Source organism: Ictidomys tridecemlineatus, chromosome 12, assembly GCF_052094955.1.
Source record: "Ictidomys tridecemlineatus isolate mIctTri1 chromosome 12, mIctTri1.hap1, whole genome shotgun sequence".
Lineage (NCBI taxonomy): Eukaryota > Metazoa > Chordata > Mammalia > Rodentia > Sciuridae > Ictidomys > Ictidomys tridecemlineatus.
Genome location: NC_135488.1, coordinates 33,714,139 through 33,741,848, shown reverse-complemented (window position 1 = coordinate 33,741,848; position 27,710 = coordinate 33,714,139). Strand labels below are relative to the sequence as shown.

Sequence of the window (27,710 nt, the reverse complement as noted above, 5' to 3'; positions counted from 1 at the left end):
ATGCACAATTTTGATCAAAAACCATCACAGTAGATCAGGTGACAAATCATCACAATAGATCAGGTAACAAAAACATATATATTTTCAAATAATAATATATTAATGGGAACAACAAATACAGGATAGAGTAACAACTGTGTTACTAAACAAGGTCAAAGACAATGGCAAACTATAGATTCAAACTTTGAAGCAAATAGTAATCAATGTAAATATTCCTGGGCTGCCTCATCCCCGCCCAGGCACACAGCAGCAGAATGGTTTTGCAAGCATCCTCAGGAGGGCTGGAGCCTTCTTCTTTGCAGGACGAGAGGGAGGTTGAGGCTGGATCCACTCATCATTCTTTTGGGAGAGGCTCCTTTTCCTCAGCACGAAGTTGGGTTTCGTGTGAGGGTTCTTTGCGTAAAATACGTTGGCCTGCGCTGGAATCCTCAGCTCTGGGGAGAGAGGGGTGTACAAAATAAGGTGGCTCAGGAGGTGCTCCCTGGGACACCCCAACATCTGAGAGCCTGTGCCAGAAACGAACTGAGCCACACACCTGAGAGCTCTCCAATTCAGCACCAATACCAACAAGACAGCCTCCACAGTCCTCCCTGAGGAAGAACTAGGCAGAGCACTTCAACAGACCTAATGTCTGTTCCTACCAAAGGCTTTGGACTCCAAAACATCCCAGGTCCTCTTGCGTCTGCCAAAGCACACCACTAGGGTTTGCATCTGAAATCTCCCACAAAAGTGCCGAAGATTCAGACCCCACATGAGCCATCTTCACAGGTGGGTTTGGAAGGAAGCATTGGATGGTGAGTGCTCTGATGTCAACATGCAATTCTCATTCAAGATGAATACACTATTGGGAGGTGGGAGGGACTGGAAGAAAGGTGGAGCATGCTTGGTGGAAGATGTAAACAGGAGTGCGCCCTGGGCACCAGTACCTTGTCCCTGTTGGCTCCACTGAATCCTCATTCTCCAAGTAGAGGTCCTCCTTCTCCTCTCCGTCTTTCTCTCTCTCCCTCTCTCCCAGCCTTGTTCTCTCTCTCCCAGTCTATGCCTTTGTGGCAAGGGCTGAGAAGCTCTCCACTGCCACACACTAGAGCTTTATGGACAGCCTCAGTGCACAACCAAAGAGAAAGTTGTGAAACCCAGAGAAAAGGCCTAGGATTCCTCAAGTATGGCCACGGTGAGGACAGGCTGACCTGCACGGATACCACATTAGAGCCACGCTTCTGCGTTGGTGGAGCCTGCTTCCATGTGAACCAGGCTTCTGAGAATGGAGGCCACATTCCAAATGCTGCCCTCCTGAGAACAATGATTCCAAAGACCAGCAAAGGGCCTGCTTCCCTCCAACATGGTGTATGGCCCAGTGGTGCCATGACCCCGAGTGGGGGAATACAACAGCCAGCTTCTCCTTCCTCTGAACACCTCTTTCCTGTTGCCCTCCTCTAACCTAGAGCCTGTTCTCCATCCCTTCTGGGTTGGATGTGGGGATCTCTGCTATGAATTTCTTAGGCTACCAAGGCCCCAGACAGACTTCCTCTTCCATAGACTCTACTAACCTAACAGAAGGTTAAGATAGGAGACAAGTGATCCTAGAACTCATTGGGATGGTGGTCTTCAGCGTACATAGGCTGGGATAATGGCTGCTGAGGTGTTTGGCTCACAAAAGCCAACCAACCAACCAATGAAAAAGCGCTGACATTATTATCAGATGAGCTCTGTGGCTACGTGCTCAGGAAGCCCTCATCTGACTCTAGTTAGGGATCATAACTTGGCTATTGGGATCACTCCTTGGCTAGTGGACTCAGGTGCGGAAGACCATGGAATTGATGCAAAAACAGATGATTCAAGCTGTCTCCCAGGCTGTGTTTTCTTCCCAATTTCATCCTGTTACTGCTTGCTAGAATCTTGGCAATGCTCTGCCCAGGCAGTGGTTTTCTGGTCACACAGAAGGCTTTCAATCCTACTGCTTCAGTCCACAAAATGCCAGTTCCATCTTTAGCCCATGCATTCCCATGTTCCTCTGAAACCACTCCTATCTCAGACCACAGAACCATACTGCTCCTGGAAAGAGGCTTTCCTCCTCACTCCTCAATGATGTCAGCTTTGCATGCGTCTTCATGTCCTGGGCAGGGCACCTGGTGGGGAGCCGCACTAGCCACTGGGGTATACCAAAACACCTGGAGAGCTTACACCAGCAGAAGTGCAGTTGGCTTTGTGCACGAGCCCAACACACCCTGTTGGAGTGTTCTTGGGGGTCAGAGAATGCTCTTTGGTGCTAAGAGTTGACCTGAGTCCACATCCTGACCCTTGCTCTCTGTCATCTGATTGTCCCACTTACTCTGACGGTGAGAGATGATTTGGCCCAGCTCATATTCCTCCGGCTTCTCCTGAGTAAGCAAGTGTAGCTCGAGGGCCCTGCGGATGACGACAGGAGCCCGATCGTGGCAGGTCACCTGGAGCAGCATGGAAGACAGGCCTTCAGGAAATGGGCCTTGAAGTGACTACTCAAGGACAGTGGGCAGGGGCATTCTGGAGGCACCTCCACTCTAAATACAAGGGCAACATCCATGACCCTACTACCTGAGGCTGACCTCCTGCTCATCGCGTGGGCTCTTCCCATAGGCTACTAGCCCAATCCTTGTACATAGGACTTCCTGGACCTGCCATTGCTCTTTGTGGAGCTGCACTCCTCTCCAAGTGAAAGGACCCCACTACCTGCATACAGATGCAATCTCATCCCACAAGTTGGGAGGAATGGGACAATAGCCTCCAAGATCCTAGGTCTGCCCGAGGATGCAGGCGGCATTGGGAATGGCCTAGGCACAAAACCTAGAGGCTTTGGTCTGGATTGCCAGGGCCCAAATCAGACCCAGGAACGTGACCACACACAGGAGTGACGAAAGAGAGCCATGAGAGCTCCTGGCCTCCAGAGGCTCAGTGCTGGCTGGGGTGTACGAGGGCACCTGTTCCGCCAAGGGTAAACATTGGGTTACCTGGACATTTAGTGTGCTTGCTCCACATCCATACTGACTCTGCAGAGAGACCCTCTCAGCTCCTTGTTCAAGGAACATGCAGAACCTCATACTGGTGTCCTGCTCCATAGAGGCCAGCATCCCATACAGAGGAACCTGCAACCTAGGTCCTGGCCTGTTCTCATCTGTCACCCATACCTGCCTCTGCCCTTCTGGACTGCATGCTGCCACCTGACACACAGACTCCCTCAGACATGGCGGTGGACAAGCTGCTGCTCTCCCTCATCTCAGCTCCAGCCCTTCACACTGACCTCTTCCTTCTTGATTCCCATCTATCCTCCTGATCATCCAGAAGCTCCAAATTCAAGAGGGCATGAGTAGTTCATGGTATTGGACCAGTGTCTGCTCCCCACCCAGGTGTAAGCACCAGGGGACACCCCTGCTCCCAGGCTTACCAAAACAGTCTTGGCCATCTTTGGACTTTGTGTTTCTAAGTGGACACGAATTAAGCAGGTGTCTCCCACCTGCTTGTGGGAAAGCGGCCTGGAGGACTTGCAGGTTGATTCTGAGAACTGTGGGGGATGGAACATCAGCAAACCCAGAAACAGAAAGCCACCCCAGCCTGTCAGTTGGCTCTATGGGCTTCTAGCACATATGTCCAGGTGCTCAGGCTTCTCATTTCCCCAGGTGGGAGTGGAATGGCAGCACAAGTACAGCTTGAATAAGGTAGGTGTTTACCTCCTTTCCCTTGACCTCGTGGCGTTTCCTCACGATGAAATAATATTTGATTTGTGGATTCATGGACAGATACATCAGTGAGTGGTCAGGGACCTTGATTTCTGCAGAGCAAAGTGGAGAGAATTGTTAGGTGGCACTCAAGGATTAGACCACAAAACACCCACAACCCCTGAGAGTCTCCGCCAGGGCGAGCCTGCACCAGAATTGAGAGCCCTCCTATCCAGCTACAGTGCCACCAAAGACTCCCTCAGTGATTCTTCCCTGGAGAAGATGATGTACAGGATTCTAAACCAAAAGAGCACCTGGCAATGGAAACAGCACCTTGGGCCCAGAACTTCTCAGTGCAGGTTGGATCTGCCAAAGGGACACTGCCAGGATCTGCATCAGGATTGGCAAAGGCTCCTGTGCTTAGGCCTTTCTCCCCAGGGCAGCCATGCTCACACATGGGCATTCAGGGAAGCGTTGGATGGTGGGGGAATTCATCCCCTTGCCCTGGATGAATCCACTCATGGATGAATACACGGAGGGGAGGTGGTATCCATCAGAGGTGTGTTGGGCATGGACATGGGAGGACTTGAGCAGGGTGGTGCCCTGGAGAACTCTATTGTTTTCTAGGATCGCTCTCCTTCCCCTTGTTTCTCATCAGGAGCTGTCTGCTTGGTACTTTTATTCTGGTTCTTGTTCTACTTCTGGCTCTTCTTTCTGTCCTGCATCTTCTTGTAGTTCTTTCTGGGTCTTTTTCCTGTTCTTACATGATTCCTTCTTGTTCTTCTTCTTGTGTATCTCCCTCCACCCTTCCTTCTGTTCACCTCCTTCTTTTTCTTCTTCTGCCTCCTGCTCTTTATCGTGTGATCCTCTCCCCACTCAGGAGTGTCTCTTTCTCCTCCTCCTCCTTCTCCTTCTTTCTCTGGCAATGGTGGGGCGTCCTGAGGAGTTCAAATCTATCACACTCTTCTGCCCAGATGCAGCCTCTGTTCAGTAGTCCAAGATGAAATCAGTTCTCAATCAATGGCCAGGAGTGAAACCAAGACCAAAGACAAGTGACTTCCTTTCTTTGTCATTGTCACAGTCAGGAAAGACTGAATAACAGACACCGCATTCTGGATAGGCTTCTACCTGTGGTAGTCAGCACCTCATCTGGACCAGGATTGCTAAAATAGATTCCACCTCCATAAAGCTTCCCCAATGAAAACAAGGTTTCCAAAATCTAGGAGAGGGCCAGCATCACTGCCACCCTCCTGCCATAAGGCATAGATGCCATCACACCTAGTGGGTTCCAGGCCCCCCGTAGTCCTCCCTTTTGACGTCTTTTACACACAAACCTCCCCTGGTCTGGAGCCTGCTCTCAACTGATGCTTGGGTTGAAAGTCTGTTTCTGAAATCACCTTTGTAGATTCTCGGTTTGGTAATTCCTTTTGACTGGCTTATTTTTTTACTAGGGATAAAGCCAGAGGCACTTAAGCACTGAGACCATTCCCAGGCCTTTTGACTTGGGTACAGGGTCTCCCTAAGTTTCTGAGGCTGTTTGGAAATCCCCTTCCCCCTGCACTGCCTCCCAAGTCCCTGAGATTCGCAGACACTGCCCCTTGCCCAGCTCCTTGCACCTCAGTCTTCCTCATGTGTGAGACAGAGCCAACTCAAATGAGGCAGTGTGTGAAAATGGGAAAACTCACTTACGTGCTCGACAGATGGTGGGTTCTACTGTGGACAGGCTGGGATGGTGGAGGCTAGGAGTGTCGGGCTCACAAGAAAGGAAAGAGCACTGGCATTGTGGACAGCTCAGCATTGTGGCCTCTGTTCTTCAGATGCCCTTCTTTGTTGCTGGAAGGAATAATAACCTGGCCATTCTGATATCTTCAGGAGATGGGCACCCAGGCACAGAGGACTTGGAGTTGTTCCAAAAAGAACCCAAACAGGCTGTCCCCTGGCCTTGACTTCCTCTTCACTGAGTCCTGTTCCCAGTTGCTGCAATCCTGACATTCTTGAGTAGGCAGGACTTCTCATATCCTGGCCATGGATTGGGACCTGTGCGGCTTCCGTCCATAGCAATGCTGATCCAATCAGGACCCATGCTCTGCTCCTCTTCATTTGAAGGCATCCTTATCAGTGAGCCATAAACCAAACTGATGATGGATTGAGCCTCTCTCTGCCTTGCCCTCATCGATATTAGCTTTGCATTGCCAGACCAGGTCCAGGGGAGAACACATTTAGAGAGGTCCAGCAGCCGCCTGGGGCCTCATTGAACTCGTCCACACTGGACACGCCCATCACTGCACTTGGTTTCCTGCACCAGGCCCACCACACTCTGGCTATTTTAGGGCCAAGGCCCACTTTCTCTTGGCTGTGAGTTATCCTGAGCCCACTGTGGATCATGTCTCCCCACTGTCTGATTGTCCTACTTACTGTCATGCAGAGACATCATTCTCAGCAGCTCAAAGTTGTCCACATCCTCATGCTGCAACAAATTTTGGTCCAAGGCCCTGCGGATGAGGCTTGTCACCCTCTCCTGACACGTCACCTAGATCAGGGTGGGACAAATGTCATCAGAGAATGGCTTTTAGAGGAGCTACCCAGAAGACTGTGGTCAAACATTGAGGAGAAATCTCAGCTACATATACAAGGGCACAATCTTGTTATCCTGCTACCTGAGTGTGGCCTCCATATACCGCCTGGGTTCTTGCAACGTGCTACTAGAACAATCCTGGTACAAATATCTGCCTGTACCTGCCATCTCCCCTCCCCCTGGGGAGCCACATTCCACTCAGGTCAAAGGACCAAACTGCCTATGCACAGACACACTCTCATCTCACTGAGATGACAGCAATGGGCCAGGGATCTGCGCACCAAGTGTGCTCTGGGATGCAGGCTGCCTTTGTGGGTGGAAGAGGCAGATGCACTGAAAATTTTGGTCCTGACTGCCACTACACAAAACAGACTCAGATACAAGAGTGTGCACTTGAGTGCTTCATGATAGCCTGGAGAGGCCCTGGGCTCTGGAAGCTCGGTGCGGGTCTGGTTCTAATGATGTACTTGACTCAGCACTGGCAGTCACTGAACATGTCTCCTCTGCAGCTGGACACCTGCAGCATTAGCGTGTCTACTGCACATCCATAGAAATTCTGCCAAGAACCCCTTTAGCTCCGTATTTACATACATGCAAAGACTGACATTCCGAAGTTTGGCATGACCCCCCAGGTGATCCCGACCCCAAATTTTCACACCTAGTCATGCTAAGGAGGTTCTCTTCCCTGCCACCAGGAACACACCCCCTCCTACACATGTGACAAGTCACTGCCAGCTCCGCTGCTCCAACCTCACTCATTGAGAATACCAAGTTCTAGGCACTGCAGCCTGCACCCTGGACATATCTCTGCCTTCATCTGTCCACAGCACTTCCGTCTGCACTTCTGGCCTGCCAAACCCACAATACACAGGCCCACTCACCGCTGCAGCTGGGCATGCTGAGGCTCTCCCCACTCAGGTCAAGCCCTTAAGACTGACCTCTCTCTTCTTAATTTCCCACCACAGCCCCAGGGTTAGCTGTGTCTCCTGCCTTCCACTGTGGGGACACCCAGGAGGCAGCCCTGCTGTCGGGCTTACCAGGATGCGCTTTGTCTCCCTCAGGCTCTGTCCCTCTAGGAGAACGTGGACAAAGCGGATGTCTTCCACCTGGTCGCTGGAGTGAAGCAGTGAGGAGCTGCTACTGGTGACTTTTCTCACGCACCACTCATTGGTTTGGGTGGCCTGGGGCAATGGTCCTGCAGCCACCGCAGAGCTGCTGCTCACAGCTGCTGGGATCCTGGATGCCACTGCCACAGAAGGCTCCAAGAACTGTGGGGGATGACAACATCAGCAAAGCCCAGCACCTGCACCCCACCCAGCCTGGCAGTTGGCTCTGTGGGCATTCTAAAACATCCATCCAGAACCTGAGGTTCTTGTCCCCTTGGAGGATGTGGAGTGGCACCAGGAGTAAAGACTGAAGAAGGTGGCTGTTTACCTCCTTTGGCTTGACTTTAAACAACTTGCTGGCAGCTGTTTCCTGAAGAAGAAAGTTATAATCCACTCTGCCATCCAGGGCGTAATATACGTTTCCATCAGCAGGGATCCTCAGCTCTGGAGAGGCAGGGGCAGAGGCGTGGTAGGTGACACTCAAGTAATACACTACCCAACATCCCCCACAACTGAGAGCCTCTGCCAGCTCAGGTCTCACACACAGACCTGAGAGCCCCCGAATCCAGCTACTGTTGCACCAAAGACTCCCCACTGATTCCTCCCTGAGGACCCTCTATGCACAGGAGGTCCCCTACAGGAACACCTTTCAAGGAAATAGCCCCTTGTACCCCAGACCTTCTTAGTTCACGTTGGACCCACCAAAGACAAACAGCTAGAGTTTGTATCTGGATTGGTCCCCAAAGACTCATGTGTTCAAATTTTTCTCCCCACTGCAGCAATGATCACAGGTCAGTTTATGGAAAAGCACTTGATGGTGGGTGCCTCCACCTTGCCAGTGGATTCATCCACTCATACAGGGCTACACTAATTGGAGGGGTATGGTTTGGAGGTGTGTTGAGCGTAGGTGGAGGATGTCCACAGCAGGGCTGTGCCATCCAGAGATATATATTTCTCTTGAGTTCCCCACTTCTGCATTTTCTCCTCATGAGTCTAATTCTCATTCACATTTTTAATCAATTTATTGTTATACTTCTTGTTCGGCTTGTGTTTCTCCTTCTTGTTCTTGTTCTTCTTCATCTTCTCCTCATGCTTCTTCTTAAAGTCATCTTGACCTTCTTATTCATGGTCTCCGCCTTCAACTTATTTTCATTTTTCTACTTCTCCTTCTCCTCCTCCATGTCCTCCTTCTCCTCGTCCTCCTCATCCTTGTCCTCCTCCTCCTCGTCCTCCTCCTCCTCGTCCTCCTCCTCCTCTTTCTTCTTCTTCTTTCTCTCTCTCTCTCTCTCTCTCTCTCTCTCTCTCTCTCTCTCTCTCTCTCTCTCTCTCTCTCTCTCTCTCTCTCCAAGAAGAGTTTACAAGCTGTGAAGGGTTCTATTCTACCACACTCTTCTCTCTAGAAATGGCCTCTGGTCCTAAGTAAACTCAGTTTGCAATGAATAGAAAGATTGGAAGCCAGAAATGATTCTTCATTGAACTGCTTTTCTCATGTACTCATCTAGGTCAGGAAAGGCCACCAAAGTAGGCACCCTGTGGTTGTCTGTCTTCTTTGACACAAGACAAAGAAGCCTCTCTTCTTGGCCCCTTGTGGAAAATAGCTTTGCAATGCCTCCTCAGGCCAAGGAAAGAACACATGATAGGCAGGTCCACAGCCCCTGGGGAACATGAAGAACCTGCAGATTTATGCCCCATCATTACACTTTGTTTTATGCACAAGTCCCACCATACTCATCCTGGGCACTGGGTCAATGCACACTGTGTTCTGGCTCCCAGTTATCGTGAGCCCACTGTGACTCACTGCTCCCTACCCTCTGATGGTTCCACTTACTCTGATGGTTCGAGAGAATTTGCAGAAGCTCGTAGTTTTCTGGGTCCTCCTGCTGGAGCAAGTGTGCATCTAAGGCCCTGCGGATGATGACTGGAGCCCTGTCCTGGCAGGTCACCTGAGCAGGGTTGGAGAAAGCTCATCAGAGAGGGAATTTGGGAGTAGCTACCCAGAGGACAGTGCTCAAGGACAATCAGAGACAAGTGAGCTCTCAACACAAGGGCACCATCTTGATACCCTGCTACCTGAGGCCTTCATGTGATCATGTGGGGGTCTTCCTATGAGCCTCTAGTCCAATCTTGGTACAAGAGTTTGCTTCAACCTGCTATGCCCTACAGGGACAAGGGAATAAGGACCAAAAGACTTTGTACAGACACACTCTAGTCCCATCAAGATGGGAGGAATGGTCCAGTGCACTTCCATATCCCTGCTCTGGTCTGGGATGCAGCTGCATTTTTGTATGGACCAGGCACAAACCCTAGGTGCTTTGGTCCTGACAGCCAGGGCACAACACACACTAGGACTCTTTAATGATAGGCATGGAAGCTGCTGGGCTCGAGAGTGTCAGTGCTTGCTAGGGTGTCAGGAGGTTCGGACCCAGCAGGTGCAGTGGTTCAACATAGCTCCCCTGGAGGTGGACACCAGAGTCTCATGATGGATACTCCACACCCAGGAAAATTCTGCAGAGAGAGCCGCTAAATCTCTATTCACATACATGCAAACTAGGACACTAATGGGGCCTTCCAAGGCCCCCAGTTCTCTGTGACCCACACCTACCCACCCTAATCATTCTACAATGGCTCCCTTCCCTTCAACCAGCAACATATCCCCTCCCACACACAAGAAAATGACTGCCAACTCCTGTGCTTCAACCTCCACGGTTCAATATACTCCTCCTCAATACCAAGGTCAGTAGAGGATGGCCTGTACCCTCGATATTTCTCTGACCTCCTCTGAACCCAGCACTCACTCCTGCACTTCTGACCTGCACATCCCAAAACACGCAGGCCCACTCGCACCCAGACCTGGCATGCTGCTGCTCTCCCGCCTCTCTCTTGCTCACTTTCTGCTCTCCTTCCTGACCTTCCAGAAGCTCCAGTTCAAGAAGACAGGCCTAGTCCAAAGTGTTTGCTGTGGACTCGGTCTTCCCCACTGTGGGCTCCCAGGAGACTCCCCTGCTCGAAGACTCACCAGGATGCTCCTATACTGTGTTGTCCTTTCCTTTTCCAGGTAGACGTGAATGAGGCACCTGCCTCTCATCCGCTTGTTATATTGGGGCCTTGGGGAGGACCGAGTAGAGACCCCTGATGTCCTGGACTCCGGCTCTGCCCCTTCCCTGGGAGAAGGCTCTGGCTCTGGGGTTGGCTGAGGAGCCGTGACAGGAACTGAGCTTGTAGCTAGAGGAGAAAAGATGCCAACATGACTGCCTTGCCCTGACCTTCCCACAGACAGACAATACCTCTGCTGCCAGGAAGAACTCAGGCCCTTGGCCCACACAGGACCTCTTTGCAGACTGGGGTCACTTCCTGAATGGACAAAGGCTTGTCCTAATTTCCAGCCCAACACCAGGCATACAGACTCCCTGCAGTGGGACAACAGTCGGACCTTTCCTCATATACCCTTAGGTACTCACCACAGTCCGCCTGGCTCTCAGGCTTTGCCTGGCTTGATTTGCCATCTTCAATTGCGGCCAGGAGGTGGTGTGCTTGGTGTTCCAGGTTCAAGCCTCCCAGCAGGAGCCACATGGATAGCAGCTGCTGCAGACTCAGAAAGCCTGGAGGCTGATGGGAAGCCTCGGAGTAGAGGTTCACCCAGGTCCCCAGGAAGGAAGGTGAGGCACTGTGGGGAGGAAGGTGTGGAGTCAGCAAAACCCTGGCCTTGCCTTCACCACGGCCTCCAGAGAAAACCTCTGACCCTACACTGGGGAGAGCAGTCTTTCCTCAGCCTTCCCAAGTCAAATCACCTTGCAGGTCCCTATTCTGGAAACAGGAGCCCACCCTCTTGACCCCAAGCCCATTCCATGTTGAAGTTGGTCCAGGGGTCCACCATAGTCACTGAAGAGGACAACGTGCACTTATGCCCCATGGAGTCAGGGATGCAGTCACATGTAGGATATGTACTCATGGCACCTGCGGTTTGAGGCTGACCCCCATGAAAAGGGACACAATGGCAGTCATTTGCACCCTATTTTTCAATGAATTATGAAATGTGACTGGAAACGTGTCTTCACACAGTGGGTGCTTTCTCCATGTTCATCAGTGAATGAGCCCAAACTGCTGATTCCCACATATCTCTGGGTGTGGGAGCCGCCATGTCCAAAGCCCCTGTCCAGCTATGTCCCAGCTAGGATGCTCTGTCCCACTATGGAAATTAACATGTCTTTATTAACCCAAAAGTGCTTTTCCCAAGGCCTGAGTTTTGAGACGCCTCTGGCACAGATCTACGTTCTTCACAAAGCCAATATCACACCAGAAAGACCACCTGGCCTCGCTGAGTCCACCTGGGAATGAGCTCAGTGCACACCATTGAGCTGTGGTGCCCAGTGTGTGGGGACTGCTCCACGGACCTCTGTGGATCAGCTGGAGTCAGGATGGTTTCTCTGCCTGAGAGCGGAGTTCACTCCCCTTGCAAGGCTGTGGCAGGCACCTCCAGGACTCGTCCCATTCGGGACTGACATTCCACTATGAGTGTGGTCCTCTATCTCATTAGGTATCACAAACCTTTGGGTCCCTGAGAGGTACATGGCAGCCCCAAGACCCAGGCATGAGGGGGCTACACACTTGGGCTTGGTGGTCTGGTGCTTACCTTGGGAACAAGAGATCCAGCACCTGATGGGTGGGGATGGAATCCCAGGAGATTAACCCCATGTTGCCGCTGAAATGTAGGTTCCTCCCACAAATGACAGGCAGGAGCTCATTCCTAAGCTGGTCCTGCCTGTAAGGTTCAAGGCTCTGTACCCTGAAGGGCTCCTCCGTGTTCTCATCATTTTCACCCTGTGTTGGGACCAAGAATGTTGGTTTAAAATGGAAATGGTGACAAACAGAAAAATGACTTGTGCCAATACACTAGAGTCAAAGCACAATGGGACAGTTCCCATCAGTACAAACACACACACACACACACACACACACACACAGTCAGAATAGGAGTCCTGGGCCATTCATCAGGGATCAGACTAGAGGGCCTGCTGGGCTCACCTGCCCTGTGCTACTCACTGTTACTCTTGAGCTCCTCTGCGACAATCGCCAGAGGCTCTGGCGTCTAAGATGAAGCCTCACCCAGTGCATCCACAAAAGGGCTAGTTGGCCCCCCTGAGATTCCTGGGAGCCTGAGGCTCGGCATTGTTTGCAACCACAGGAGAACATCCTTCTCACTCCAGTTTCTCCAACCAAATGAGCTCGGATGGCTTGGTCAGTTAAGTGGGTGCCTGGATACCAGGGTTCCATGTTCTGTTTGATCCATTGTCAAGGCAATGATGTCATTTCCTGTGCCCATACCTGAGCCTCTTTTCACATAAGACCACTTTCAAAAGCCCTATGAGCTGCTGATTTCTCCTCCATGCCTAAACATCTCAGGTGCGCAGGTGTTCACCAACAACTACCCAAACATCCCCACCAGCATCTGCCCTGCTTGGTGCCACTAGAGTTCCAGCTTGGAGCCTTCAAAAATGCATTCACAACCAGTCCTTCCCTCTCAGCAGCTTTTGGACCCTGGTCCCATCATTGTGCAACTCATGGTGTGCCCAGTCTTTTCTGGAAAGTAGGGTAGCATCTAATCTCTAGGGTTTATTGTGTCTATTGGCCCATAACACCCTCTATTCTCTCTGAAACCAGAGATGGGACTCACAGGTGGCTAAAGCACAAATGTAGAGATGGGACAATCACAAGAAGGGCAGAGACAAAGAATGCACCCCAACTCAATCAGGCCTGTGTCCCACACAGGGACGTGGCCAATGTCCGTCCCATCGTGGCTGCAGTTCCCTCTCTACACCATGGCAAGTTGGAGGGGACTGAGATGCAGAGGCTGCTCCCCTCTGCCATACAACTTCCCAAGGCTTCTCCTAAGATTTCAAAAGGGCCAAGTGTGTCTAGTGTTGGGGTCTCACAGAGACTCCGAGGTACCACAGCATCCTGCTGCCCAGAACCGGTTCACCCCTCACCTCAAGGGGGCTCAGCCTCTGCATTCATGGGAATTGAAGTGGGTACAGGTGATGGGATATCACCTCCAAGACTGAGTTATGCCAAGTCTATGACCCCTGTCTGCATCCCTGTCTCCAGCACCACTCCCTTCTCTCTCTTTCCTCCCCAGAGCAAACAAATCCATTTAGCAAGTGTGTCCTGTGATAAAGACATGACAGTCACCCATCCTCTCATTGCAAAAACACTGAGGCTCAGCCAACATGGATCCTACCAGGAACACAGGCATAAACTCAGAGTCCGATCCTCCCAGCCCAGCCTCAGTGGAGCCTGGACTCCCAGCCTCCTGAGTCAAGGAAACAGAGGTGCCTAGCCGAGCCACCTTGGATGCAGCCACACACAAACTGAACTCATCAATGCCCCTTGCTCTCAGTTGTGAGTAAGAGGGGAGGTGGTGTTTCACAACCCTGGACATCAAGTGCAGTCTCCAGGCTTTGGGGTGTGCCCTGGCCTCTCTCTATCTGCCCAGGCCCTCCAACTCACACTGGCCTTTTACCCAACCTCCTCCTAGGGCCAAACTCAATCCTGCCTCTCAATTTCTTCTGCCTTCCCCAACACACTGCTCCGCAAAATGAGCAGGGCTGGCTCTCTGTTATCACGCTGGTGTCAGCAGCAATGCCACCCCACTGACATAATTCTGAGTCCCAACCTAGGCACTCCAGCTGTCCTTGCCACATGTGGCCCTGTTTGGGCTCTGGCTCTTGCTCTTTTCTTTCATGTGCATGTGTTTTGAGGTTTTGAGTTTCTCCCACTGCAGAACTGCAGCTGTGGCAGGGTAGAGCTCATGAAGGTGACATTCTGAGCCACATCCAATCCCATCAGGACTGTGAACTGGGGTGATGCTGGAACACAGTGATGAGTGAACACATGGGAGGTGGTTGGACCCACCTTGCCTCTGAGTGGTTTCCTTTCAGGACAGGAATGTAGGGATGGGAGCCCCTGGCGTGGGGTGCTTTGCACAAGGCGTGACCACGGGCTCTTTCCTGGCAAAAACTGGCTCCACTCAGCATGGAGAGCACTGTCATTCCTGGTGGCTAACAACAGCCCTGGACCCCAGAAAGGAACCCACACTCAAGATTAACGTCTGAGTGTGCGTGTCCTCGAGGAAATGAGGTCTCCTGATCCCAGGTGCAAAGGGGTAAGTCCTCTAACTCCAGGGGCCATGAAGGGACATCTGAGATTCCCTTGTCCTTCTTTCCCTCTCTGAACCCATGGTGTCCTCACACTAACCACAGTTAGGACCCTGGCCTCATTCCCCAGTTGGGATCATTAGGCTCCATAAAGGACAGTCTCTAAGATGCTCAGTAAACCACCACCCTCTGCACAACCCATAACCCTATTCACCCAAGAGGCAAGAGGATTTCTATTCAGGAAAACCAGGACAGGGAGAGCCTTTCTCAAGGACACAAGGACATTAGTGAGTGAGGGAGTGATTAATGGATGGAGAACTATTTCCACCACCAACTTCCAGGAGCATATATGGCCCTTTGGGCACAGGTACGGACCCTTTTTTTCCAATCAACTTTTTCAGAGAAGTGAGGCTGCCTTCTAGATGGCACCTCCACACTAAGGGGGTCTCCTACTTCTTCCACATGTACATATTGCAACGGGCCTCCCACTGTGCATCTGAGAACACTCTGTGGGCATCTGTAGCCTTTCAAGACCCCAGAAACCATGCGGGCACCCCAGCACCAGCAGAGCATTTGTGCACATCACAACAATCACCCCGGGTGAGAACTCTCCGTTCCACTCTGTACTAGGCCCTGCCATCTGTACTGATCAGTCCAACCCCTCTCCTTCCTGTTTCTTGATTATACTACCATGGTTCCCACACATGGATGCCAGGGTGCTTGTGGCCCCCCCAAACATTTGAGTTCCAGGAACAGTGGAATGTGTTTGGGAACTTCTGGATGACGGGAAGTCCCACCCTCCAGGGTTTCATCTTCAATGTAATGAGTGCAGAGGGAGCCAGGAGGGCTCTGTCAGGTAGAGAGAGGTGGGAGCTGATGGAGCCTCAACTAAGTGCCCAGGACTCTGGGTTCAGAGCTGGTGTTATGTGGAATTGTTGAGGGACGTGAAGAAAACCCAGCTCACTGTACGCAGAGACAGCAGATGCCCTCACATGGTCAGGCTGCTGTGCTAATCAGAGCCCCAAGATGTTCCACAGGTGTGCAGGTGGGGAACCCACGTGCCAGCCCAGGCTGTTCCTGAGCACCTCTACCTGGATTCGGAGCACGTGACTCTGCATCAGCGTCCTCACATCAATGTATCCCGGCCCCCCACCCCAAAAGTTCTCTCAGAGACAGTGAGGTTCCACTGCTCTGGACTTGCCCTTTTCTCTGGGATTCTGGGGTTCCATTAATTAGGAGGTCACAACAATTCTCAGCACACAGGCTGAGCCTACTGAGATCCCAGGAGTATCCAGGCATTGCTTCTATTTATAGTCCATCATGTCCCACCACACTGTGGACACGTATTGCACTCACCTAAAGAAACCACCAGGCCCAGGGCCTTCGTGCCACTGGCCTGCAGACACCTGGAGGAACAGGCAACCTATAGGCTGCGTGGAACCAAAGACCCTAGATCCTGGGATCTGAGCTGGACACACAGCTCATGTGCACACAGTCACCACTGTCACCGAGAGTGCAATTGAAACACCCGCAGAGTTAGCAGTGGACCTGATATGCCCACGAGTGGGGGTGAACTGCATCCCTTGAAAATGATCGTGTCCAGAGAAAGGCAAATTTTGTAGGATTTCACTTATCTCAGATTCTCAATTATCAGGTTCATAAAAAGATAAAGTACAATGTTCTTTTCCTGGGCCTCAAGGGCACTAGAATTCTGCATTGATGGCAAGAGTATGTCCACGTGACTTCTGGAGATGCATGGTGGTGACGCCTATACACCAACATGAACATGCTTAATGCCACTCAACTGTGTCCTCCAAAATGGTTTAATTACAAAACAGATGTTCGGTGTCAATTACCACAATGTAAACCCTTGGGAGACTGCTGATTGACTCATCTTAGCGTAAGTCAATGAATAAAGGTCCTAAGGTGCGAAGCTACAAAATGAGGGATGAGCATGGATGAGGATGGGCGGGAGAATCCTCCCCCTCTAACACAATTAGGGAAGGATGTGCTGCCCTCAAGTGGCTGGGGGGCCTGGGATCCTGCCACAGAGGGGGATTCCAAACCTCACATCCCCTGACCCAGGCCAGAAGACCAGGTAGAGTCCAAGGACCCTGGGGTGGCCCAATGGCAATAAAGGTCAAAAGGAACTGGGATCTGCCTGGACCCTCAATCCCCTACTCTGAGCAGGGCTGCATTATGAGGCCAGAGGCCATCCACAGCAATCTGCCTTTACAGGAAAACAGGGACTGCAGGCTGCCTCTGGCTCACTGACTCAGGATGGTGTTTTCATAAAGCAAGACCACTTCCTCACATTTGACCAGCAGCTCATGCGCTGACAGCACAATGGCTGGCTTGACTCAGGCCCTGAGAAATGAAATAGAAAATTCATAGCAAACCCATCTTCAGCTCTTCCACATCATCAGGGGGTGTGATTCATTTCCATCAACAAAGATGTCTGAAATGATGTCTAAACATGCTGGGGACTCACCTCCGTGTGGAACTTTTCAGGAAAAAGGGGATCAAATCTCATGAAGCAACTCTTCTCTCCTCTAGCCCATGGGCAATGCAAGGAACCTGCATGTTACCAGAGGCTCACTCTCTCTTCTCATGTCTTCTGGAAAGGATTCATGAATGCTTCCTTCAAGGTGAAGCAGAAGCCTGCATTCCCAGCTGCACAGAAGTGTTTGAGGGCAGTGTCTCCCTTAAAACCCAAGAAGAAAAACAGGTCATTAAACAGGCACATGGATTAGAGTACATGATCAATGATCCCTCCTCCCTGAAGCCTTCCACATGCCCACCTTCCACATTCACAGAGAAATGCTTGGCCATTCTCAAGACCAGGAGACCATGATGCTCATCACCAGGAAGTCAATAGGAACATGAACAGAGCAGCATGGATTGCACAAGGTGGCACACCAAGGATCTGCAGCACAGCTGCTAGAACACCAGAGCTGAACTTCAGTATTGACTTTCTGCCACCTGCCGAGTACGATGGTAATGTCAAGCACAACATGCAGATATGCAAGTAGTGGGTGACACGGTGCATCCATTCACAGAAGTGGGCAACATCTTCATTGGAACAAGGAAGTATCTTATCCTTACTCATCAAAATCATCACAAAGAATAAAATGGATGCAAGACTTCTCATTTCACTATCATGTAGCTGTTGGATTTCCCTATTAAATAATACCTCCTCCAAAATAAAAAAAATATCTCAGATATGTGTCAACTATTCGATGGATGACATTTTAAAAACTAGGCCTTTCCTTCATATTTATGTATGGTATAGCCCTGCCTAAGGCTCTTTGAGAAAGGAGCACATAGAATTGGATCTTTGAAAATCTCACATTTGCCGATAAATATTACCGACAATGTCAGGCATGGCGAAGTGAAAAGTGGGACTTTGGATACTCAAAGAATGCTATGTTGTGAGATTGGTGTCTCTGACTCATAGACAGCATGTGGTTTCTATGAAAGCTGGTGAGGGAGCAGGAGTAACGAAGCTCATGGAACAGATGACCTCAGGGAATACTGACAGATAGGCCAAACTGGAGAACATGTTCCAGCTAACATTGGTATTTGGGCTCCTGAGCCCAGTCCTGTTTTAAAAAAAGTTGCAGACAGGCAGTGTTCATGTACAAAATGTCTACCATGTAAAAGTGGGTAATTGAAATGTCATCTAGGTACACATCTGATAGAATGGTCTGCCAACCTATGGATTTCATTCTAACAAATAAAAAGAAAAACACAGACATGAGACAAAAAGATAAAACCTTGTCTTCACCAGGATGCCTAAAAATAAGTTTTATTTGCCTCATGCAAAGAGCTTTCAATAGAACTTCTGATTTCTGAATGAACCCATTCAATTTTATAATGCACAGATCATAAGGTTTTCTTTACAGAATATTCTCTTCTTCTTCTTCTTCAAGCCTCACATAGAAAATGTCTCACAGGACATAGGAGGGGAATGACCCAAAGGATGAGAGAATGGCTGGAACCGTTCTCAAATGTGCCCATGTAGCCTAAAGTTTGAAGGCACCTAATTGTACTCTAAAACAATGATGAACCTATTTGATCCATTAATTAATAAATAGCACCGCTTTACCACTTGAACCAAATCACAGAAAAATGGAAACAGATGATCGAATTCCTCTTCTCCCATCACCTCCTGGCCCAGACTCTCCCCAGAGGTGGCTCTGGTCATCTGTCTATTAGGGAGTCACCCGTGGTCCCCTATCTCTCAGAAAAGAAAATCACCTCAGCTACTGTCCCTAAAGCCAAGTGATGGCTGCGGTTTCCACACCGTGTGGATCTGGAGAGATGCACAGTGCCGCTGGACCAGCCTATGTTCAGGGCTGTGTCTGTGTCCCACAGCTGAAACATGTGGTCCAGGGTCTTCTTTCCACCCACAGGTCCTAAGAACTTGCAGTCAGCACGTGCCTCCTTATTCACTGTGGCCACAGACTTCCTGCCAATGGCCATTGCATTGTACACGTCTTATAATTTAACACGGCATTGAAATGAACTTCCTTCTGGGAGCTTCCCAGGGCACGTCCCAAGACCTGAATTTCTGTGTTGTAGGGAGCATAGCATTCGTGCATTTTTTAAGTTTCATGGATAATGTTAAATGTGCCTCCAAAGTGTATGAAAAAAGCTTATCTTCCTATCCCCTCCCAGCACATATTATCAACATCCTTAATTTGGGTAAAAAATAAATAAATAAAACACATCATTTGAGCCTGTGTTCATCTTCTTGCCAGCTGTGTTCCAGTGACCTCCTCCCGTGCATAGTGCTCATCTGTGTTTCTCCTCGTGCCTCCTGTTCTACTGGGTTGCCATTTCCTCCCAATCGGTCCCTCTGTTTTGACAATGTTTGGGGCATATTTCGTTGGAGAGTAGTTTCTAACGTGGATGGTCAATTGAACCATCTTGACAGCTTTGGGTTTTGAGGATTGAAGCCAACCCTCCCCATTTCTAGGCCACAGCCTCTTCTCCTAGATTTCTACCAGTATTCCAGTAAATATTTCATTGAATTTGGTTGGTCTCTGTGTCTGGGTTCAAGACTTAGGTCCTGCACTTGCTAGCAGGGACATTGTGCTTTCTGGTTTGTTGTGTTGGCTTCTTGGGGACACTGTGAGGATCAGGTAGGCAAGGCAGGTAGAGTGGCTGGCCTAGAGCATGGCCCAGAGGGAGCGTTTGATCAACATTATTTGTAAAATGACAGCTGTCAATTATCACAACCAACATGAAAGGCCATCCTAATAATCATCATTATGAAAATATTGGTCACAATAATGTTTTCTACTTCTATGGTACATCTGTATTATACTCTCCATGAGTGAGGTCACAGGCCATGTGTCATTGTGTGCCTGCTTCTGTCATTTAGCCTGGAGGCCCCTGGCATAGTTTGCGCTTCAGGACTGGAAGCTCTTTTACGATACAGTTTTCAAGTGGCCATTGGTCGCCTGATGGTACTCCATGGGGTCATCTGAGCCTGGCTTGCATCTGGCTCCTGCAACCAACATCCTGTTTTGCTAGAAACTCCATCGAAAGAGGCTTGGAACTCCTGCTCTCTTGTTCATCTCTGAAGTTCTGCCATTTCTTCTCAGATGGCTCCACAAACCTTTCAAAACCCTCCCCTGCTCCAGGGCTTTGAAGCGGTTTCTTTGGAAGCTTCTGCACAGGGTTAAGGACAAGCCATTCCTCACATGCTCCTTCCACAGGAGGAAGAGAGGGGCCAGAGGGGCCACAGGGAGCAACCTCCTGCTCTGTTCCAGGCAGCCACTTCCAGGCTGGGGCTGCAGCCTGGGGCTCTCAGGACGGCTCTGGCTAAGGGGGAAGCCCTACCCAAGCCTGGGTCACAGCCTCCCATGCCCCAGGGCAGCTGGTGAGCACTGGTAAAGGGTGGAGGGGAAGGCTTGCACCCCAGGAGTCGGGTCTGGACAGCATTCAGGTGGGAAGAGACCACTGGTCACCAAGGGGATGTGAAGCAGGGGGTGACCCAGGGCAGCCATGAGATCTCCTCTAAAGACCACTGTGGTCCCAGCAGTACAAAGGGACTGAGTGACATTATTACTCTTCCCTGTTTTAAGGACAGAGGTGTGGAAGGGATTCCTGAGAGTCACAGAAAACGTGGCTCACAGGTTTCATTTTGCCATCTAGGAGTGACCTTGGCCGCACTGGTGGCAATTCCCCGGACCTTTGATGAGCCCCCTGGCATCCTCCCAGTGAGTCCTCCCAGGCCCAGTCTCAGGGGCAGACAGCTGCTCTGACTGCTCTCCCTGGACCTGAGGATCACATGGGGTTTTGAAATTCTTTTTGTTGCCGCACTGGGCATTGAACCCAGGGCCTTGCACATGCTAGGCAAGTGCTCTACCGCGGAGCTCACCCAGCCCTGAGGGTGACAGGTTTGGAGAGCATTTGCTACCTGAGTCTTGGTGAGGTGAATCCTCATAGCCCTGAAGTCAACACGTTTCTCTACCAGCTGCGTTTGCAGGGTTAAGATCTTAGCTTGAGTTTTGTTTTCCCTTATTTCTTCACTTCTCTCTCTCTCTCTCTTTTGGTACCAGGGGTTGAACCAAGGGGTGCTTTACCACTGAGCCACATCCCCAGCCCTTTTTAAAATACTTCATTACAGACAGAGTCTCACTGAGTTGCTCAGAGCCTCACTAAATGGCTAAGGTTGGCTTCAAACATGCCATCCTCCAGCCTCAGCCTCCAGAGTGTCTGGGATTACAGGCATGTACCACTGCCCCCCAGCTCTGCACTATTCTTAATCAGAGAACCTGTGGGGCTATGTTTACTAGGTATGAATTGAGTTGCCCTCCAGAGAAAAGAAAAAGTAACAAAGCACTGCTGTGTGGGCAAATCAGGGATGACCCCAGGACAGGGTCAGCTTTCTCTCCAAGGAAACCCCACTGCCCAAAAGGAGCCCCTTGGCCAACGCAGTGGTGCACTCCTGGAATCCCTGCACCTCGGGAGGCTGAGGCAGGAGGATCAAAAATTTCAAAATCAGCCTTAGCAATGGCAAGGCACTAAGCAAATCAGTGAGACCCTGAGCCTAAATCAAATTCAAAATTGGGCTGGGGATGGGGTTCAGTGGTCAAGAATCCCTGAGATCAATCACTGGTACCACCCCCCGTGAAATAAAAGAGCCTCTGCTAAGGACTTCCATGTTGGCTGAGGCAGCTGCCTACAGTGGGTGTCCTGCAGAATGCAGTCAATCTCCCCAGGCCTGGCCTGTGGGGAGGGGTTGGCCCGGAGACCGGGGGTTAGCCCCCAGCTAATGATCACTTGGTATTGTGGTTTGGATGTCAAATGTCCCCATTGCCCATGTGCTAAAGGCTTGGTCACCAGCCTGTGGCCCTTGGGACATAATGGAAACTTTAGTAGGTGGGGCCTCCTGGAAGGAATGAGATCATTAGGGGTGTGACCTTGAGGGGGATATTGGGACCCAGCCCAGTCCTACCCACCCTCTTCCCAGTTACCCAGAGATGAGCAGCCTCCTCTGTCATGTGCTCCAGCTGCCAGGATGTCCTACTGTGCTGTCACAGGCCCAAAGCAACAGGGCTAAGGTGCCATGGACTGAGACCTATGCAGCCATGAGCCAAAAGAAACCCTGTTTCCTTTTAAGGGGATTCTCTCAGATGCTTTGTCACAGCAACAGAAAGCTGACAGCACCCTTGGTCTGTGCCCCTGCTTTATACATAGGGATGCTGAGGGCCCACAGGAAGCCGAGCAGCCCCAGGTCACATGGTCCCATAAAAACAATTATTATCTATTCATTCACTGACTACATGGCAGGAGCTGGACTCCAGATCTCAGTGTTTGAAAAAGTTGTGTTTCCTTCCTGCCCCTTAGTCCCTCGCTCTCTCTTTTTGTATGAATCCAAGAAGGACCTTCAGGAGATTGCAATGCCATCCAGTCATCCTAGCCAGATTTGTACTTGAACATGAAATTCATGGGATGTTTCTGCTTCACATTGTGTTAGTCACTAGTCATCAGAGAGCTCTGTGCTTTCACCTACAGAGTGCCACCCCACTTCCCTGCTGCAAGGGCTCTTCCTGCCAGGTCACCTGCTGGATGGAGGGCACTGCCCAGTGCCCTAGATCTCTCCTGAATGTCCTGTGACCAACCCACTGCAGGCCAGGCAGACATCCACAGAAAAAAACAGCGAGAGGGTCTGGCGCCCCCTTCAGGTACTGTTATATAGATGCCCACAGAACATTCCTCAAACCTGCAGCAGCTTGGACTGCATCCAAATGCAACCACAGGCCGAGCACAGTGCCACCCACCTGTGATAGAGTGACTCAGGAGGCTGAGGCAGGAGGATTGTGGGTTTGAGGCCAGGTTTAGCAACTTATTGAGGCACTGTCTTAAGATAAAGAATTAAAAGGGCTGAGGATGTAGCTCAGTGGCAGAGCCCCTGGTCCAATCCCCAGTACCAAGAGGAGGTGGAGATACCAGAGATGGGAACTTATGAGTTGGGTCAATGGTAACTCCAAGCCCAATGAGACTGAATGCACAGGGGAAGCTTTAACCCGCAAAAGAAAAGGAGGCAGGGAGCTTCAGCTCCAGGTAAAGGACTAGGAATTGAACCCGGGTGCCTTACCACTGAGTACACCCCAATCCTTTTTATTCTTGTTTTGAGAAGGGGTCTTGCTACGTTGCTGAGGGTCTCACAAAATCACCAAGGTTGACCTCAAGTGATCCTCCTGCCTCAGCCTCCCGAGAATCTCTGGGATTACAGGCATGCACCACCATGCCCAGCAAGAAAGGAACTTTTATCAGTGCAGCCACACGGGGAAGGCAGGGGACCCACATCTTAGCCTGTCTTCAGGGGGTGACAATGACTTGGAGCTTTTATAGAGAGGGGAATGAGGGCAAGGGCTTGGGCTTTGCACAGCTGCCAAAGCAGGTGGTCCTGACCAGTTGAGGTCTGTCCATCTTCCCTGGATTGGCCAGGTGGTGCCTTGTCAGGAGAGCTGTGTCACCTGCTTTGGCTCTCAGATGCACATCAATCAGACCTTGTTTCTGGGACATGAAACAGACTGCATGGGGGTGGGGGTCTGGATTCTGAATTAAGAGCAACTTTCTTCTGCTGAAAATAGAGACGGGCTGCAACCCTACTCCCACCTCAGGAGCCAGGAAAGCTAAGATGGGTCCCGCCCTTCCTCAAGCCTGGGCACAGGCCATCTGCCTAGGCATTTTCTGTGTTTTTCCCATTTTTGCTTTTCTTCAGGCCAAGGAAATTCACGGATGTAGATCACTTGGGTTTTGTTTCTATAAACTGTAACCACTTCTGTGGGTCAGGGGCTTCTTCCAAGCCTTCTGGCTGCTTCTCCCCAGTTTGATCAAAGTTCTTCATTTTTTCCTTTTTATTTCTTTTTTTTTCCTGTTCCTTGTGCTGGTGGGCACTGATGCAGCCAGCAGGGTCCAGTAACAAATCCAAGGTGACTCAGGCAAAGGGGATGGATGGGCCATATATTGAGGCAGAGATGCTGCCCTTCTAATTCTGCCTTTAGCCATCCATTGGATGTCTGCGGGTAGAGGTGGAGGGCTGGAGTCCTCCTTACAAAATCCTTACAACTCAAGTCAGCAAACACTGAAAGCCCTGTCGCCCTCAGGGACAGGGCACCAGACAGTTCCTCGGTGCCTCCCAAAGGCTGCCAAGGGAGAAGTCACTTGGGGCCCGACTCCAGGAGGATCATCAAGGGGCGGGACAGGGGGACTTCAGGTAAAAAGCCGCAGCCAGCTCGCCCTAGGACCCCAGCCCTCACCAGCCCCACCGCTTTCCTGGACAGAAAGGTTTCCTCGAGCATCCTCACTGGGTGTCCCTGCAGCAGGGCCCCAAGATTGTTCTGGAAAGGGACCTGTCAGGTGGGAGCGACAGAATCTCATGAAATTTTAAGTACAACAGAATGCCAAATGACTACTCATTCCAGTGAAGACATGCTGCAAATAAGACTTAGAACACGTGCTGCAAACAAGACTTAGAAAAGTGTCCTCAGAGAAGATTCTGTCATTCTGCATTTGTTTCTGAAAGTTGAAGCACACAGTTCTAATGAGCCCAGGAAGAGGTTGATACCCAGTTGAGTTGGCATATGATGTGCCAGAGGTCAGGACTTCAGGGCTGCTGTCAGGTGGTTCCCGGGCTCTTCTGGTCCTCACCTTCACTCAGGGACTTTTTGTTAGTGATGGAGTTCAGCAATGGATTACTGGCCCAGAGACTTGTTCAGTATTGCTCCGTAGGAGCAAAACACTGTCACCAGTTGTAGGTAGCCAACTCCAGGTGAGAAACTTGATAGATGTTAATGCTCACGGCTTCACACCAGCAACCTGCCCCTCAGTGATCATGCTCTCTAAAATATACACCATGCTAAATTGTGTGGAAGCATTCTAGGTCTAGCCAAACCACACGATCTTTCAAAAACAGCCCAATAACATTTAGAGGATTCACTCTCCAAAGCAAGCTTGCCAATGCCTGAGCGCCCACACACTCTATTGGCGCCAACCTCACCTCCTTTTAGAATGCACACATCCACCAAGATACCACTGCCTGTGGTGGTTGAGCAGCCTTTCCAATGGACGAGGTGGATGTGAATGTAACACGTGAAGGAATTAGCATTTACCAACAACTGGAAGAAAAAAATCCATTCTCTAAGATATGATGACGGAGCGGCTCTGTGATCTAGACCATCCCCCTCTCCTGCATCCTCTCTCTTTTCCTCTGCCTCGATGGACCTCCAACTGAGCCCAGAAAGATGTGTCCTTTCTAGTCAGAAGCCCTGTCATGGCTTCCATTTCCAGGCCCTGATTCCTGGTTAACTGCAGCCAGAGCTCGCTTTCAAGGTACTCTCTTCAGATCCCTTCCCTACCCTAACCACAGTGTGGGCTCTGGCCCCACCCTTACTCTCTACACCACCATTCCACATTAGGGTCTTCCTGTCCCTCTCTGTGACCCAGGACTTCCCATGACCGACCCCACCCAACAACAAGCTGTTGAACCAGGTGCCATCAAATGGAAGAAATGACCAGAGATGGCTAACTTGAAGATTTCACAGAATAGTCCATGAGACAAGGAATATCGTGAACCAGTGAAATGACATAAGAGGAAGTCAATGAATTCTAACCTCAAGAGCAAATCCTACAGTACACTGGCTCTCAAATTCAGCTACACACTGGAGCCACCTGGGAGCTGTGCATAGTACTGACCGCTGGACCACCCACTGGCCCTGGGCTGATGGAATGGCTCTGGGCTAAGATGGGACACTGGGGTTTGTAAATTACCAGTTGAGTATAATATAAAGCAAACTTTGAGAACATTGCTTTTTTCCCCACATGAAGAACTGTGTGCATACAGATGCAGAAGTACACAAATCTGCAGCATAAACCTCCTTGAGGGCCATAGATTAAATGCACTGCAATCACCAGCATCCTGGCTAGGAACACCACCAGCCTCCTATTTCCACCTTCCAGGTGATTGCAGCCCCGCCATCCAAGCATGGAGGAGTCCTCCCTGCTGAGAAATTTCAGTGTGCAGAATGGAGAGCCCTCTCTCCTGGGAATCCCTGCTTAGACAATAAGTGCACTGGAGAAGTTGAAATCAAGTGGGAGGCACATGGGGAGGCTTCTTGGATGAGGCCCTATTGAAAGGAGGATGGGATCTGAGGAGTGGACCAGAGAGAGGAAAGATGGGAAGTACAGCAAGTACATTCAGAGCCGAGGTCAGGCCCAAAATACAATGTTGGCTGACAAGAGAGCCCTTGCACCAGGATCAACAATTTTGAGAAGGCAATGAGGACTGCCTGAAAAGATCAATTCCACAAAATTCCATGGAAACCCACTCATCACACCTTTCTGAAAACACTGGAAATGTAGGTTTCATGCAAGGAACTCTGGGTGACAGATGGCAAAGTTTGCCAAATGCAAACATGCCTACCAGCTCTGAGAAGCCATTCTCATTCACACTGCTTCAACCAGGGAAAATCCCCATGTGCTCACTGAGAACAAGTTAGCTTGTGCCACTTGAAGCTGCTTCAACAAACAGCTTCACTTCTGCACTTCTAAGCTGTTCTCCTCAAGAACTTTCAGAGCACAGTTCAGGCATGAAACACAAAGGGTGCCAGAAAGAGATCTCTTGAATCTAGCATCACCAACGTGCAGTGAAAAAGAGGACCAGCTGAGAAGATCAGTTCTCCAAAGTCTCACTGACATCCATTTGTCACACTCATTTACAACATTCACTTGAAGTGCAGGTGCCCACATGAGTGAACTGTTTTTTTTTTATCAATGGCACAGAGGCTTCAATGTGTAAGCATGCCTGTCACCTGTAAGAAGCAGTTTTGAATTCTTCTAGGTCCACAGGAAAAAAAAAATAGCATGTGCTCACTTACAACAAAGTTAATCAACAAAGCAAATTGAAACTGCTTGCAGCAAACAGCTTCCATTCTCCCATTCCCCAGCTATTTTCAGCAATCGCATCCAGAGTCCAATTCCAGCTCAATATAAAATGTGTGCTCCCAAGGAAGCCTGTATAATTGACATCACCCAACTTGGGGAGGCAAGGGGAATGCTGAGAAGATCAGTTCTTCAAAACTCCTACTTTTTCAGAAAACTCATTGAAAGGCAGGGTACCCACTTGCAGCCATCAGTGGTTGACAGATGGCACAGAGGCTTCAATGTGAAACCGTGAATGCCAATCATTACAAGTGCTTCTGACACACTCTAGTGCAACCTGGGACACCCCAAAGTGCTCAACGAGAACGCACTTTGTTCCTGCAAGTGGAAGCAGCTTGCATGAACTGTTTCAATCAGGAAATTCCAAGCTCTTCTCAGCAATCACATTCAGAGCACAGTTTTGGCCCAATAGAAAAAGGGTCCTAGCAAGAGGGTCCCACACCTACGATCACCTTCATAAGGTAGCTTCCCATCTTCTGTGTGGAAGTGGGTTTCTCCTTGGCCCTTATGCTGTAGAGGAGACCACTAGGAGCTAAGCTTCATGCAGGACCATCTGACCCGGACTTTTTGCAAGCCCTATGAAGCCCTCACACAAGCTTAAATGCTACAGGACTCTGCAGACCAGTCCATGCAACAGTAGACATTCATTCATTGTCTAGAGTCTACAGGTTCCTAAATGCATGGCATTCATTATCATCAAATGCACAATTTTGATCAAAAACCATCA

At 50.3% G+C, this 27,710-nt stretch overlaps 1 protein-coding gene across 1 annotated transcript; it reads right to left on the bottom strand.

The window, feature by feature from the left end:
* Window positions 1-59: 59 nt before the first annotated feature.
* On the bottom strand, window positions 60-27,614 carry LOC144369190 (uncharacterized). Its single transcript, XM_078028376.1, has 9 exons — window positions 17,013-27,614; window positions 12,001-12,188; window positions 10,829-11,034; window positions 10,387-10,592; window positions 7,302-9,313; window positions 6,105-6,219; window positions 3,419-3,802; window positions 2,330-2,444; window positions 60-434 (listed from the first exon to the last, which is right to left on the bottom strand). Exons 1-5 carry the CDS (start codon window positions 17,052-17,054, stop codon window positions 9,116-9,118), a joined length of 840 nt encoding a protein of 279 aa, XP_077884502.1. The 5' UTR covers window positions 17,055-27,614; the 3' UTR covers window positions 60-434; window positions 2,330-2,444; window positions 3,419-3,802; window positions 6,105-6,219; window positions 7,302-9,115.
* Window positions 27,615-27,710: the final 96 nt, after the last annotated feature.